The sequence below is a fragment of the Atractosteus spatula genome, chromosome 22 (genome assembly GCF_055471065.1).
Source record: "Atractosteus spatula isolate fAtrSpa1 chromosome 22, fAtrSpa1.hap1, whole genome shotgun sequence".
Classification (NCBI taxonomy): domain Eukaryota; kingdom Metazoa; phylum Chordata; class Actinopteri; order Semionotiformes; family Lepisosteidae; genus Atractosteus; species Atractosteus spatula.
Window position 1 is genome coordinate 11942968 of NC_142727.1, and position 14869 is coordinate 11957836.

A 14869-nucleotide genomic window follows, 5' to 3' on the forward strand; every position below is an offset into this window, starting at 1 on the left:
GTGCTACACCTTTTTATTCTTCTTTTCTCTAAAAAAAAGAGCTTCTTAAATTGTTTTGACAGATTCAGTGAAGTTGCCTTGAGATTAAACAACAATTTATTTGGCTGGCGAACAGAATTAAAGAATTCAGATGAGGGTCAAAGGTTAAGCCCTAGAGTAGGATACAGCTGTAGTTTGACACTGGAGTTTGCAAACTTACTTATCTCTGAGCTGTGCAGCACAATCGGCCTCAAAGCATAACCTGCCTTTCAGCGTATTCTTCTCAGGAAAGTAATTTTACTTTACATACACAGGCCAGAATGTCATACAAGGTTTGTCTGGCAAAATTATATATTTATTGCCTCAACATTTTGATTGCAAGATGTTACTCAAAACTGAATTGACAAAATCCGTATTCACCTCCCTGTGTCCACACTGATTTCCATTGTGAAGAAAATAAGAACTTGCTTTCATACCTTTTTTCCTTTAATTTCCTTTTCCTTTAAAAAAAATATTATTTATTTTAATTTGACAGTCTAAACCAGTCTAAACCAGTGTTCCACTGAAAGCCATCATATTCAATGGTGTCTCCAAAGATGTGATACTCCTATGTGATTTCAACTCAGTTCTGAAGAATACTAATAACATGGTGCAATATTTCAGTCATCTTTACTTGTCTTGCAATCTAAACAGTACATTTAAATAACCATTGAGCCCTCACAGAATCTGTCAAACGTCCTACAGGAGCAGACACACTTGTATTTACTTACCTTTTTTAACTATTGCTTTACAGACTACACAAAAAACATAAATATTTTTCTTCTTCAGGATATAGATGCCTAATGCAGTCCACACCTCTGAATTTGCACATAAGAGAACTCATCTCCAAACAGCAGGTGGTGCTAAGTGTCAACACACTGTGTTCACAGGACACTGCTGTGCTCTTATCTGTGATGGCTTTTTAAAAAATGTGCACAATCTGTGTGATTCATAGACATTGTTTTGCAACACTGCACCACACACAAATGAATTTCTCTATTTCTTTAGCATGATTGGCAATCTGTGCTGTTTAAGGCAATAATTCATGTCTTGTCGTTCCTTCCGATAGCTGTTTCAAAATTTATGAATGTCACACTGCTGCATTGGTACAAAGCTACCCTGCAACATTTTCTTTCCTAACCCTCAGAAAAGGAATGTGATTTTATGCACATGCTAGAAATTACTTTTTTTTTGTATTTGAGGACTCAGCCTTGAAAAATGAGGAAATTCAGAAACTGGCCATACTTGAAAAAGACAAAAGAACATATCCAAGGAGTTCAATATTCGATTGACCAGTGTTAAAAGGAGTAGAAGATAATGGACTTGCAGAGCTATTGCAACTCGTAAAATAACTGGGGCCATAAAAATTCAATTATTAAAACACGGAACACTGAGTAGACACGATTTGGACAATAAACTCTTATAACTCTAGGTTTATTCATAAAACCCTGTTTTACAGAAAATCATCTACAATGGGCAGAAACTGGGAGAAGTTCTAAATGTATGTCAGTGTCTTTGATGATTTTTTTTTCAGATGAAAGGAGGAGAGGAGGCACGTTTGATTAAGAAAATGGTGAGCGTTGGATTACTGTGACGTTGAAAAGGAATTTAGGTCCGAGTGTAGAACAGTACAAAGAACTAAACTTGGGGCAGGCCAGGTTCAGTTGAGGCAAGAAACTTGCAAGCTGTGAGGGATTTGATATCGTGGAGGATGCACTCTATGTATCTTCATTTACCAGCCTGAAGACCTCTCCTCAGAGCAACTTCATGGTTGTTGCCTTTAGTTACAGACTTGGTTTTTGAAGATGACACCCCAGGTACTCACTGCAGTTCAAAAGGAAAAAAAAACCCACAATTCTTTCACTGCAGGACAATTTAACCACTTTAAAAAATAACAGGAGCTGACACTCTTGGCTGGGATTGGTATTTAAGAGAATTAAGTGACTAAGCTGTAGAACAGACGTGTGCACGTATTTTATATAGAAACCCGAAAACATTTACAGATAACGAGCCCCGGTTTGTCAAGCCTGAATCCTTAAACCTTATAAATATTAAAGAAACAGGAAAAAGAAATAGAAAAAGTCAGACAAACTTCAGTCCATTTTGTTTATTTTTTTTCTAACTGCAGATTTAAGGTATACAACTGAACATTGTTATTTCTTTATGAGACTTATAAATAAAAATACAAAAAATGTCCACTACAAAACAATCTACTGTTAGTAGGATGTAAAAAATATTCTCTTTCGCTATTGAAGGCACAAACTTCACTTAGTGACAACATGGAGAAGAAAACCTGCAGCATTAAATCTCTTTTATTTATTTATTTTCCACACTCCATCAGAAAACACTGAAAAGTTACAAAGAGATGTGTCTGAACCTACACTGAAAGAAAAAAAAAATTAAAGAAACCAATGCTGGTATCTGCAGCCACTATGTAAAACAGCGCCTCAAAAACAGCATGTCTTTTATTTTTTCTTTACTGGAAAAGACAAAGGACCTTGCAAAGCACTAATGCAAATAAAGTTTATACAAATGACAAAAAGAAGAAAAAAAATAATAATCGGGCACCTTCTAAGATTAGGCTAAGAAGAGGTGCTGAGGTAGACGTAACTATAACATCAATTCAAAATAATAATAAAAAAAAACACTATTGTTTTTAATACAGAGCAAATTGACTGGCACTTGTGCTGTCACAAAAAAAGAAAAAAAAATCACAGACAAGCCCAAAAAAGAAAGGGAAAAAAAAAGCTTTGTTACACTTGGTCCGACAGGGCAATTGGTCCTCAGTGCTTTTATATAAAAAAGACAATGTCTTGGTGCTTCATTACTTGAGCAGTTAGGTAAATGGCACGTGCAATGACATCACTGTGTGAAATGGCTACTCATTCTAGAACACCACACTGGAACACAGTGATTGAAGAGTTGGGATGGCATGATATTCTGAGCAGAATTTCCCCAAAAAATAATCTTGATATAGTATAAAGTATATTTCCTGTGGACATCCGAACCACAAAACTGAAAGTATCCCATAATCATAAACCTGGAAGTTCAGTTAATGAGCAAAGGGTGCTTTCCATTTTCACCGGTCACTCCGAAACTTAAGGCTGGATAATAATCCATATAGTATATTTGACGACGTTGCCACAGTGCTTAAAATGACTGAAATATATCATACTCCATCAATCATTCTCACCCCATCCCCCTCCCATTTTGGGCTGATTTTAATTTTAATAAACTGTAGCATTTCCTTCTTTTTAGATCCTCTACCAGAGAATGCATGTCTTCATTTTGACTGTTTCTACAAGGTATGGCACAATTTCGTTCTATTGTAGTCATTTAGTAAGTTACAACTTCCTCTCAAAGAGTCATACCATGACATTAATGTCATTTTGCTGACGCTCATGATATGGCAGTTGGAAGATTTGTTTTTGAACAGCTGTCGGATTTGAAACAGAAGACACACAAAATCTAACACGGCCTTCTCCCAGAACTGCCTAACAAATTTCGTTTCCTCAATAGTAACAAAAAACAAAATACCTCAAAAAAATCCTGTCATCCTATCATGACATCCCCAGTAGGTTAAACACTTTTTTTTTTTGAAAGTACAAAAACTAAGCAGATATAAACGGACATTTCGTTGAACATTTTCATTTTAGGCACAAAGATTACAGAAACAGCTAAAGCCAATTCCAGAGTTACATTTGTGGGAAGAACTAAATCAATGCCAAATCCTTTTGGAAAATGCATTTTGATAAAAGGGGCTTAGAATGCTGCTTGTGTTTGTGTCCATTTAGTGCACTTATAATTGACACGGACATTCTCTCTCACACACACAACCACACACACATAAATGTCCATAACCTTTCAGAAATGTGTTGCCAGGATCTTGATCTTGTCTTGGTTTTTAGTGTGACTTTCCTAATGTACAGATCTGTAGCAGGTATGCAAACCAGAGGAATACTTTTGCCAGGTTCTCTTAGAAATTTTAGGAAAAAACCCCTTAGTTCACAGTGTTTGGAAGAATTTGAAAACCTAAAAGGTAAAGTACTGCACTTTTTACTGCTATAGAAATGCTTCGTAATGAAATTCATTCTCCCCCTTTTGGTCATTTCAAGTAATAATAAAAATACAAGCGAAGAAAGCATAAAAATTCCTAATAATCGGCAGCGCTCGACTCCAATTTGTTAGGTCTGCTATAATGAGTGGCTTTGTGGCAGTTAGATTTAGTACTTCTCCAACAATTCAGTGACATCCAGAAAGCAACACTTAATACTACATTGTCACACACATTTATGTTCAACATTACAGAAGAGGCGTAGGGCAAGGAAAAAAAAAATGAACCCAAGAAAAGTTGAAACCCAAGTTGAAAAAATAAAAACATTTGCCCTACTGAAAGCCTGACAAATGGAAAGGGACTTAACACTTAATACAAAAATATCACAATTTTATATATCAAACCAGCTCTGTTGGTTCTTATTCAGGAACACACTCGCCTCAGTTCTTTAAAGGCCTGTCGACCAACAGTATTTTTTTCTTTTTTTCTGTTCTTTGATTACCACTTGCAGTCCCAATTGTCCAACGCACACTGCATCAATGCATATTTGACCTGCTCTTAGTGGTTCAGGATCAATGAACCCCTCTTTTTTCACATTATTACAAAACTACAATTCTATTCACATATTTCAAGTTTAACACTTTTTTTTAACTCACTTTAAAGTACTATGCTTTTACTAATCCAGAAATGCTTCCCACTTCAAACTCTTACCCATTCTTAAGGCTTCAAAAATCTTTTTTTTTTTTCCACCAAGAAATTGAAGGAGTGGAGGGGACAAATAGGGGGGGGGGAAGCTTTTTCCCTTTATCCCTATCCACAACTATCTTTCTAACCCTTTATGTAATTGTTGCTAAGGTACACATATTGACACAAAAAAAACACTTGAAGATAAAGCATGAGATGAAGTATCAACGATGTCACAATGCAAAACACAAGTACTACAAAATGTGCTTTTTGCAACTGAATAAACAACAACAAAACAACAACTTAAGAGGTAGCTTTTATGACCAAAAAAAAGAAACCCTCAGACCCAGCTCTCTTAATAAGATGGGCTAATAAAAAATACCAATTTTGGTAACAATAATACACAAAATACAATAAAATGTAAAATAATTGCTATTTTCACTGCGGCACTTAAGTACTCCTTAATTCCCAAGTATACACCTCTTTTCCACGTCACTTTACTGTGACACAGCTTTCAAACACACAAAAAAAGAAGAGTAATTAAAAAAATAATAATAAAATAAAAATACAAGCTTATGAGGTCACAAAAACGAGGTAATTCAAGTACAATGTGCTGAAATACACCATGGTAAAAAAAAGAAGACAAAGCAAAACAAAAATATATATAGTTTCCTTTTTTTTTTCCTTCTTAAATGACAAGCCACCAGGGCTGGGCAATTATACTATTCAGGCTGATGCCTTACATCACAGCTGTGAGACTTTTACTAACAGTGTTTATTTAGATATGCTCTCAAACATACTGCATTTTTAAGGACCAAAACGTTACTTGGCAAATGTAATACAACCACATTTGTCCTTTTGGTCTCTACTGTATTGGCATAAGGATAATAGTAGTGTGCAGCACTGTTCAGGTACTGTATGTGTAATTGTGTGTGCCAAGGAATAACCAAATGCATATACTGATGATCGTTTCCTGGAAATACTATTCAATGGGTAATTGAGCAGGGCTCCTGCCTGAAAGAATCCAAGGCTATTTCAGAAATCAGGGTTTCAGAAGCTGAAACACACTGTCAATGCGATATGGCCGAGCTGTGCATCTGACCAAAGCTTGCAAAGATATGATTTTGACATGGCAGTTACAGATTCAGTACAGATCTTGTCATGACACGCAGAACTGCACCAGCCCCTGGTTAAATTGTTTTCTTGATAAGCCCTTAAGAAGGTAGGTTTAGGTGCGGAAATCAACTGATAATGTCAGCCTAGGAGGGCTACTCTTTGAATTCCCATGTGAGCACATCCCTTAAACATCACATCTTACTCACAAAAGGCCAGGACATCTGAGTAAATGAACGGATAATGACAGAATAACATGAAAACCACATTCATTTTACTCTATGCTGCAATACTGGACCTGCCACTAATGTCTTGGGCCACACTGGCTACAAATCAGATTCATAGCTGAAGGAACACCAGCATTGAAAATTTAAGTGCTCTATGTATTTATCTACATCAGGTACAGTATGGCGAGCCTCATTCAAGGCGACACCACAGTGCATTGACCAGAGCCTGGGCAGACAGAGAAGAAATCAAATTCTGCCAAAAGGCGAAGAAAGATGATTCAGTTATCAGAGGGAGCAGTCAAAAAGGAACTGTCCTTCAAATCTGAGTTTTGCTCTGTCAGTCATGGAAGAGTGGAAGGCACACTGCTTTTCCTTTGCTGAAAAAGTAAGAAAGTAAAAGTAAATCAAAACTCCTTTAAAATTCTTATTGTCACAGCCAATAATAAGGCATAAAAAGGTCTTCCTCTCTTAGCAGCAAGTGGAACTTTGCAAACTAGGGCTAAGCTTCTGCTAAGGGTGTCGGTTTGCAAGTTCGACAGACAGGAGGATCAGAGGGCTGATGGATTGGGACCCAGGCTCTGGGAAAAAGGAGAAAAGCAACGGAACCCGGTAGAACATAGAGATGGATCTGTCTGAGCTTCTTGTGGCCTCTAAGGATGTGACAGAAATGTGACGGAGCAGCTGTCTCAAGAGTGTGGGAAAGCATTCGCTTTTTATTTTTTACATTTTATATACGCTGATCTGCCCGGAGACAAACAAACAAAAAAGCTACACGTGCTTCAGAGCAGGCAGCCCTAACCTTTTCTCTGAAAACCTCGCTCCCCTCCTTCCTCCTTTCTCTCGCCATGCCCAGCCCTTTCACTTGTACTGTATAATTCTGTTCCCCATCTTCTTTATTTTCTTTCATTCTGACTGTGTGTAATTGTGTTCCTTTTTAAACGGCTTAACTTTTTTTGTTTTGTTTTCCACGCTCAGACATAGCACAGATACAAATAGGTCTTCTCTATCCTCCAGTCTGGTGGAATGTCCTCTGGCTTGTGGCCCTTCATGTGTTTCTGCATGGCGGACAGGCTTGGGCAGTACTCCAGGCAGATGGTACATTGGTAGGGAGAAGCCCCATTATGGGTCCGCAGGTGCTTGATCATCGCTGAATAATCCCTAGACCGCTGGTGGCACAGCTTGCATTCGAAGGGCTTCTCACCTGTGGAAAAAAAAAGAAGCACAATGCAGATGAGAAGGATTTTTTATTTCAAAAAGGGGCCTTCAGCATCTGACCACTCTGTTCCATTTTTTGTAACGTATAACTTCTAACCTCTAACAGCTTTTACACCATGTTAAACTGTACTAAGAACCTAAGAAATACACCAGCATATAAGGACAGGTCTGGCAAGTATTCTTTTTCTATTTGTCAGCATAAAAAAGTTTTGTTCATTAGCCTTATGGATTTGTGGTTGGAAATAACGTTAGTGTGTTTTTACACAATGCAACAGACAGACTATAAAACTGTGAATTAGTCACCTACTCTTCTAGCGTTCTACTATTAAGATCCACACCTAGAGTACATTCAAGCTGGTTCTTCATGGCCAAGCAAAATTTTCTCTTTAAAAATAACAAATCAAATAACTTATGGGTACACGGATTACAAAATTTAAGACTTTTAAGATGCTGGATTTGAAGCTAAAAAGAATGGGTTTGAAACAAAGTCAAACTAATTCTGCCTCCCACTGTAGTTTCACAAAAATGAAGATAAGCCATTGTAAAGCTCCTTTTCAGGCAGGCACAAACGAATACACTAAGGGGGAAAGACATTTCTGTTTTCCTGAGCAGATGATCCCCTTTGTATCTTGCTGTGAGGATCTGATCAGACAAGGAAGAACATCCTGGATGTGTTGCATCTCCTAGTTCCCTGGCATTAGACAGGAAACACTACAAGGTGCAAACCAGGTGCTACATTAATACTCCATCTGTTTTGAGTCATGTTTAAGCTGCAAATTCCCTCATTAGTTTGCAGACAGATACAAATATATTGGTTGGCTTGCTTATGAAAAACCTCCTGGCAGACACCATTATTATTGGTCCAGTATGTGTCAGCAATCTTGAGTTTTCTTACTGCTGCAGGTTTCACAGACACACCTTCATCTGGTTCCTTATTAAGCTCAAGGCACCGAGAGTCCTTTACAACCCAGTATTAAAAGAAGCTTTCAGACACGATTTTGGAATGAGGGACCTCCACCTCTAGAAATGAATATGACTGTGTGAATGCTTCTCTTTTGCTACATGTGTATATGCTAAGTATTTACAGCTATTAAGAGAAAGAGGGAGAATGTTCCTAAGAGGAACAGGGTTAAGTGAAGAGAAATACAGAGTTTATTGCACACTACGGTCCAGATATTGCCTATTTGAACTTGGCACTGTCATAAGCCATAGGAGTTCTTATGCAGTGACATAGGCAAATAGCACTGAATCTGGGTGCCCATGAATTGTGCAGGGCACCTTCACTTGCAAAGCAGCAGCAGATCCTGGGACTTGCTGGATATCTCCGAACCTGCAGTCATGTCAGTAAAGATTATCCTCCAGTGAGAGATAGCTCTGCTGTACGGCACTGTCAAGCTTACACTGACAGTGTTCAATTTGGGCAGGGTATAAAATAAAATGCTTAATAATTTGAAATGAACAAAATGATATGCATGTATCTGGTGCAATAGTGATCACAGGCTATAGAGGCAAAATGTAAAATTCAAGAGAATTTAAAAAAAATCAAATTTAAAAGGGCTTCCTGCTGTTTCTTCTCCAAAAAAAAAACAGAGAAAAAATACTGTGATAAATTCCTATGTACTTCCTCTGCCTGCCTTGTAAAGCTGGGGCTGCCTCCGTTTCCAATCAGCTCTGCCTTCTAGGTCCATGCTGCGTGAACATCGTGTTTACCCTTGCATGCAAATCCTAGCTATACTCACAATGGCTCCCCTCCGCCTACTATCCATCATTCTAGCAGCACTGCCCAAGCAGCGCAGACAATAAACACACAATAACTTCACTGTAAACAGGAGGTGCAGATAACGAAGCAATAATGAATTGCAAATGCAACCCAAATATTGATCCAGCATTGACAGTGGGCTGCTGATGTCAATGATTCATCAGCTTGCTCCTTTACTCTGAGGTGGCCTTTGACTGCAACCTTGTCACTGTACTTGTTATCTACATGCAGTCAGCTCACCACAGAGGCCCGTGCAACAAAAAGGAGCCAATTATTTGACAGACTTCCTTGACAGCATGGTTAACAGCTGCCTTATGGAATTGACAGGTGTGCAACATCCACCACAGGTGATTTTTATACACAGCATTCATCAACTGGCACTTACCCCCCTATTTATAAAATACAGTACATTTATGGATGTACTTATACTTACTTTTGAACATACATATACTTAGTACTGTACATGTAGACTAAGAGAGTAAATTTGGAAAACACCTCTCCACCCATAACCACAGAAAAATAAGACCCTATTAAACAAAATGAGCAATTCTTCACCCAGAGGAGCTCCAGTGGAGTCCATTTTAGATTCAGGCATGGGTTTGGACCATTAACCCTCGAAAACAAATTTGGAAGATCCCAGAGCTCAGAGCTTTTACATGGTTTTTATTCAGAGCCTTCCGAAAGGCTTTGCTTGTGGGACAAATTACGCAGATGAAATCACATTTAAAAAGAAATAAGAAATCTGGAACTTTACTTGGATGTGATTCACCGGCCACCCTAAAGATTTGGAAATCAAAATCTGGTCACAAAAAAAAAACAGCATTGTGGATCTATGGAGGAACCGGTTTCTACTCCATCACTCACTGCCTTCTCTTGCCTCCTCAGATCTCACCTGCTCCAAATGCATTTTGCACGGCCTAATCTGCACCTCACTCACTTGCCATTTGGCTACTATGTTGCTCTACCATACTGCTGTCCCATTTTGCAGCACACTGATTATATGTGTTGCACTTGTTGAGAGGGTCTCTGTGAACTTTGTACACATTTTTCCTGCAGAAGATGCAATATTTTATAAGGTGGACGTTAAGAACTGGTTTGAACTGGATGGGAAGAATGCTGGACACAAGGGGTACTGTGTAATGAATGAATGCAATGAATGTAAGTAACCAACTGTATTAAAAGAAGTTATCTTTAGCAAATAGGGAGATAAGAAGATGTGCGTGATTTTAGAACACAGCCAATCTTGTAAGCACAGGGGAGCGCGATGGATAACAGAAAAAATATTTAAGGACTGTTCCAGTTAAATTTCCTGGAGAAAAACACACCACAGCATTTCTGTGTGTTTCGCTCCCATGCACATGAAATAAAAACTTCTTTTAACTTCTAAGATGGACTCTTGACTGTCTTTTAAGAGGAAGTGGGGAAAAATGTCTCCAACACACTTCATTTGGTTTCTCCCACACTGCATCAACTGCATTGTGTGAACTGCTGAAACATTGTTACTCATTACACTTGTGGGACTTGAGAGTGCACTGGCAACGCGCCTACACCGACAGGCTGAGGGGACTGAACCTTTTTATCCTGGAACAGAGAAGAGTACCGGGGGGCCTGACAGAAACAATCAAAATCCTCAAAGGCACTGATAAAGTCAATCTAGTGGATTTCTTCCCAGTTGAACAGTGAAACGCGAAGCTGGGCACAGGTGGTGCTTCTTTAGCCAAAGGGTGGTGGGAGGAAAGAATAAACTGCCGAGCCATGTTGTTAAAGCCGATACCTTGGTTCCTTTCAGGAAATGGTTGGAAGAGATCCTTGTGACAACTAGCTACTAAATATCAACTGGCCTAGATGGGCTGAATAACCTCTTCTTGTTTACAGCTGCTCTTATGTTCTTTCTGGATTCTTTCCTACTGTCGCATCGGAATGTAGGAAGGGTTCCCGAAAACAGGTCACTTGGCTCATTTTGTTCAACAGCCAGGCAGGGCTGCATGTCTGGCTCTCACCTGTGTGTACGCGGTAGTGAGTCTCCAGCTGGTGCTTGAGGCTGAACTTCTTCCCACAGCCGTTGCACTCGTATGGCTTCTCGCCCGTGTGGATCCGCTTGTGGCCCTTCAGCGTGCTCTCATCCCGGAAGCAGCTCCCGCAGAACTCGCATTCAAAGGGGTGATCACCTGCAGGTGTGGGGGGGCACACACATCAGTGTCAGGACATGGCTAAGAAACATCTCCATGAACGGATACAAGATTATGTGTTTCTGAGTCACCAGCAACTGTTTTTAAGTCAACAGCAATAAGTGGCATCGGTCTGTACTGTTTTTGAAGGCTTGACCTTGACTACACAAAATGAGTAGTGTGTCCCAGTGTTTAAGGGCAACATTATGTGTGATGCATAGAAAAATACATTATTTTCTGTTGTGAAAAGTGAAAAAGACCTTGATTAAAAGAGACAGAAGGTGTGTCCCTGCAACCGTATGTGATACGTGTAACACAAATTTGCTAAAATCAGCGTTTGGATTTGTAAATCTGATGCTTGAAATGTAATGCTTAGATGACAACCCCCTCTCCCTCCTGCTCTCAGCAACTTGCATTTCTTTATTGCTCTGCTGTCACATAATGGGTGCTTTTGCAGTGCTTTTTGTCATAAGTGAAATTTATTCTAACCCCTGGTGGGAAAAGTAGATGGAGGCTGTGTATATCAATGTTTTGCCTCTGCTGGGTTGAACTGTCCAATCTCCAATGACAGAACCAAGGTTAATTTCTGTCGTAAACCAACGTATTCACTCACCATGGTAGTTAAGCCCATTGACCTCAGAATCAACCTTTTTATTCCTCACCGACGCAGTGAAGTAACACGGCAAAAACAGAAAATGAACTGAACAAATCATGCTTTTTTCTTTTTTATGACAGAAGAGCAGACAGTCAGAGTCACAGTCCCACTACTGTCTGACATCCAATTAACAGCCCTGCACTCTCGGTACAAATTACTCAGGAAGGCATCAATACTAGTCTTTTCTATCAGAAAATTAGTACATTTAATCATTCAAAAACCCAAATGTACACAGACAAATGAGTACTACGGGGTCAGTCAATTTTAAGATGAGGAGCAAAAACTGAGATCAAAGAATCTCTTGAAAGAATATGAACCCAGGTTTCATTTTCACAGCTGTAATATGAATTGCAGGCAACTGTTGCACTGCAGAACAGCTCCTCTGGCCTTTGGAAGTGGCAAGGTTACCTATCACTGCTAAAGGTAATAGATCATTGTGAAGCTCCTTTTTTGAGGTTTTGTATGAACAACATCCACTGCTATGCAGGTCAAGTAGGAATACTGCACCCTTACAGACCTGGAAGGCAAGTAATGGATATTCAAATGTCAATAATCTGTGATATTATGATATGTGGATCTTCTCTCTTGTGCCTGCTCCTAATTGCTTTCCTGTGTCTGACTGAAGCTGCCCATATATCATTTTCTCCCAGTACAGATGTGAGACGCTGCCAGGCGTGTAATGTTCTCGATATTTAATGCATTTTACTCCGGTGCTGAAGGTTTAAGTCATCAGCAATGACCTACGCGTTTCATTATCCCGCTGTCCAAACTGCATTCGTGCTTGGGAATAAATTGCATTTCTCGTTATGTACTGTCATGCTCAGACTCCCACTTTCCCTGTAAAGAGACAGTGTCAATTTCCTTGGGCACATTTATAGATGCACCTAAATGTTGTTCACATTTAAATGTACAGCTGGCTTGCGACAACAGTGATTTGGCTTCTTCGGGTGGAAGTGAGCCGGAGAAAAAAAATAAGAAAGAAAAAGCAGGGAAAAATCAATAAAACTGACAGTCTTTATTTGTCAGCATGAAGTTATCAGCAGCTCCTCCTGTAAGAGATCCTACACTTTCTACATCTTCCCCAACTGCCCAGATCACAATCCATCACGAACTGCGCCGCGCCACTGTACACCAGGGGAATAATAATCTTACAAACTTCACCTGCCTAAAATTAGGAAAAGGCAATTAAAATACCTTTAGAAGACAGAGAAGATAAATACTGCAAACATTTAGTGTCAAATAATGTAACAAAGACTGCCTTATTGTTAAGGCCAGAAATATGCAAGGTATTAGTACCATTTAGGTTATTTGTCATAGTATTTTGCAGTGATAGCAAAATTATTCTTTGTATATATAGTCTAAAGGTTTCCTGTCAGTGTTTTACTGTCATACGTAAATCAATTTTGGATATAAAGTCATATACTTAATGGCACAGTCACACTTCACTTTTATTAACTGAACCCAAGATTTTTGATACTGTGCAAGCCTCCTTTGCGGTTTCAATGTGGTGTTTGACATTTATGAAGGGAAGAGTCTTTTGACATGAAAGGGATCCCCATATTCAAATGACATTTTGAATGAGCTCTTTTTGTAAAAACAAAAAAGATTTACACTTTAAAGTCAGAAGACGCGTTTCATTAAATAAGATACAGTTCTAGAAACGCAAGCACTGGCAGCCAATCTGCCCGCCACCCCAACAGAACGCTTCTCATCTGCATGAATAGATAAACAGCCTCCCTAGAGCATGTTAATTGTTGCACTGAACAGATAAAGAACCCCGACACAAAATAAAAGATTTCAGTGAGACGGTCCAACTGGATACATCTCCCCCTTCTCCTCACGGGCTGGGCACTCCCACCTGTGCTTTCCCTGCCTGCCTGCCTGGCGGTTTTTTTTTACCTGTCGTGGCGTCTGTAAAACCATGGGCAGCTGACACAGGGTGGGCTTTAAAAAAAAAAGCCCTTTTGCGCACAGTGGAGGGGTTCATTATGCGATAAGCAGTGTAAATCAGGGATCCATCACTGCCAAAGCCTCGGCTGGCCTGTGCTATCAAACACAGCTGCGAACACAAAACACCCGCCACAGACGGCAAATAGGCTCCGAATAAAACACAAGGAGGGAACAACAACGGAATATTAACGAGGCGACGCTCCGTCTGTAGAATGGAGAATGGGGAAACTGACGGGCATCAACGATTATGAGAACCTAATGTATGCCTGTGTTTTGTGCTGATGCGCGGCCGTCTTGGTTTTGCGTGCCCCTGTGTCTGTGTGTGGATGTGTCAGTCCTCCCTTTCGAAATTTTTTAAAACAAAAGACTTTGGGGGGGGGGGGGGGGGATAGGGTGAAAAATGGAAAAGCCTAAAAAATGTAAGGGCGAGTAAAGCATGCCCTATCCTCTTGAAAACAACATCACAAACTCCTGTGTGAACATTGGCTGAATAGAAGGATGGCACTGGAAGGGGGAAATTTGTTCCATATTAATGGTGTGGGTCCTAACATGGGGTGTGGTGGGGGGAGAGACAAAAAAATACAAGTGGCATCTCTCAAAAAATATTAAAGCTTAGACCTGAATTCTGGACGTACAGTATAATGTCATTTAGTTAAGTACTCACATAGAGGAGAAGAGAGTTGAGCAGTACAGACAGAATGTGGCTGTACCATATGGGCTGGGAGAAATCTCAGTTGGTGTTCAATAAACCTACCTGGTGACAGCTTTGTACTCTTCAGTGGAGCATCTCGTACTCCTTTAAGATATTTAGGCATGCAGCTAAGAACAGGAGACTATCCTCTTGCTCTGAGCAAGGACTGCTGTGTACAGTATGGTTGCTTTCCTCAACAGACACTCAACAATATCCTGTCTCTCTCTGTAACTGGGGACCCACGGTTCATGCAAATCAGCGCTTTCAAATATTTATGTTCTGAGCTGGGATCGAAACCGGCTTTGACTATGTGTTGTTTAAGGTCACAGACAGCG

General features: G+C 39.7%; 1 protein-coding gene across 2 annotated transcripts in view; it reads right to left on the minus strand.

Annotated features, from left to right (window-relative positions):
• Positions 1-2114: 2114 nt before the first annotated feature.
• zbtb16a (zinc finger and BTB domain containing 16a) overlaps positions 2115-14869 on the minus strand; it is a 128349-nt gene continuing 115594 nt past the window's right edge. For both annotated transcript variants that reach the window (XM_088939541.1, XM_088939542.1), the window contains exons 6-7: positions 11071-11238; positions 2115-7297 (exon numbers count right to left, since the gene is read on the minus strand). In XM_088939541.1, the coding sequence (XP_088795667.1) occupies positions 7068-7297; positions 11071-11238 (398 nt within the window). In that variant the 3' untranslated portion in view covers positions 2115-7067. The remainder of the gene's footprint in view (positions 7298-11070; positions 11239-14869) is intronic.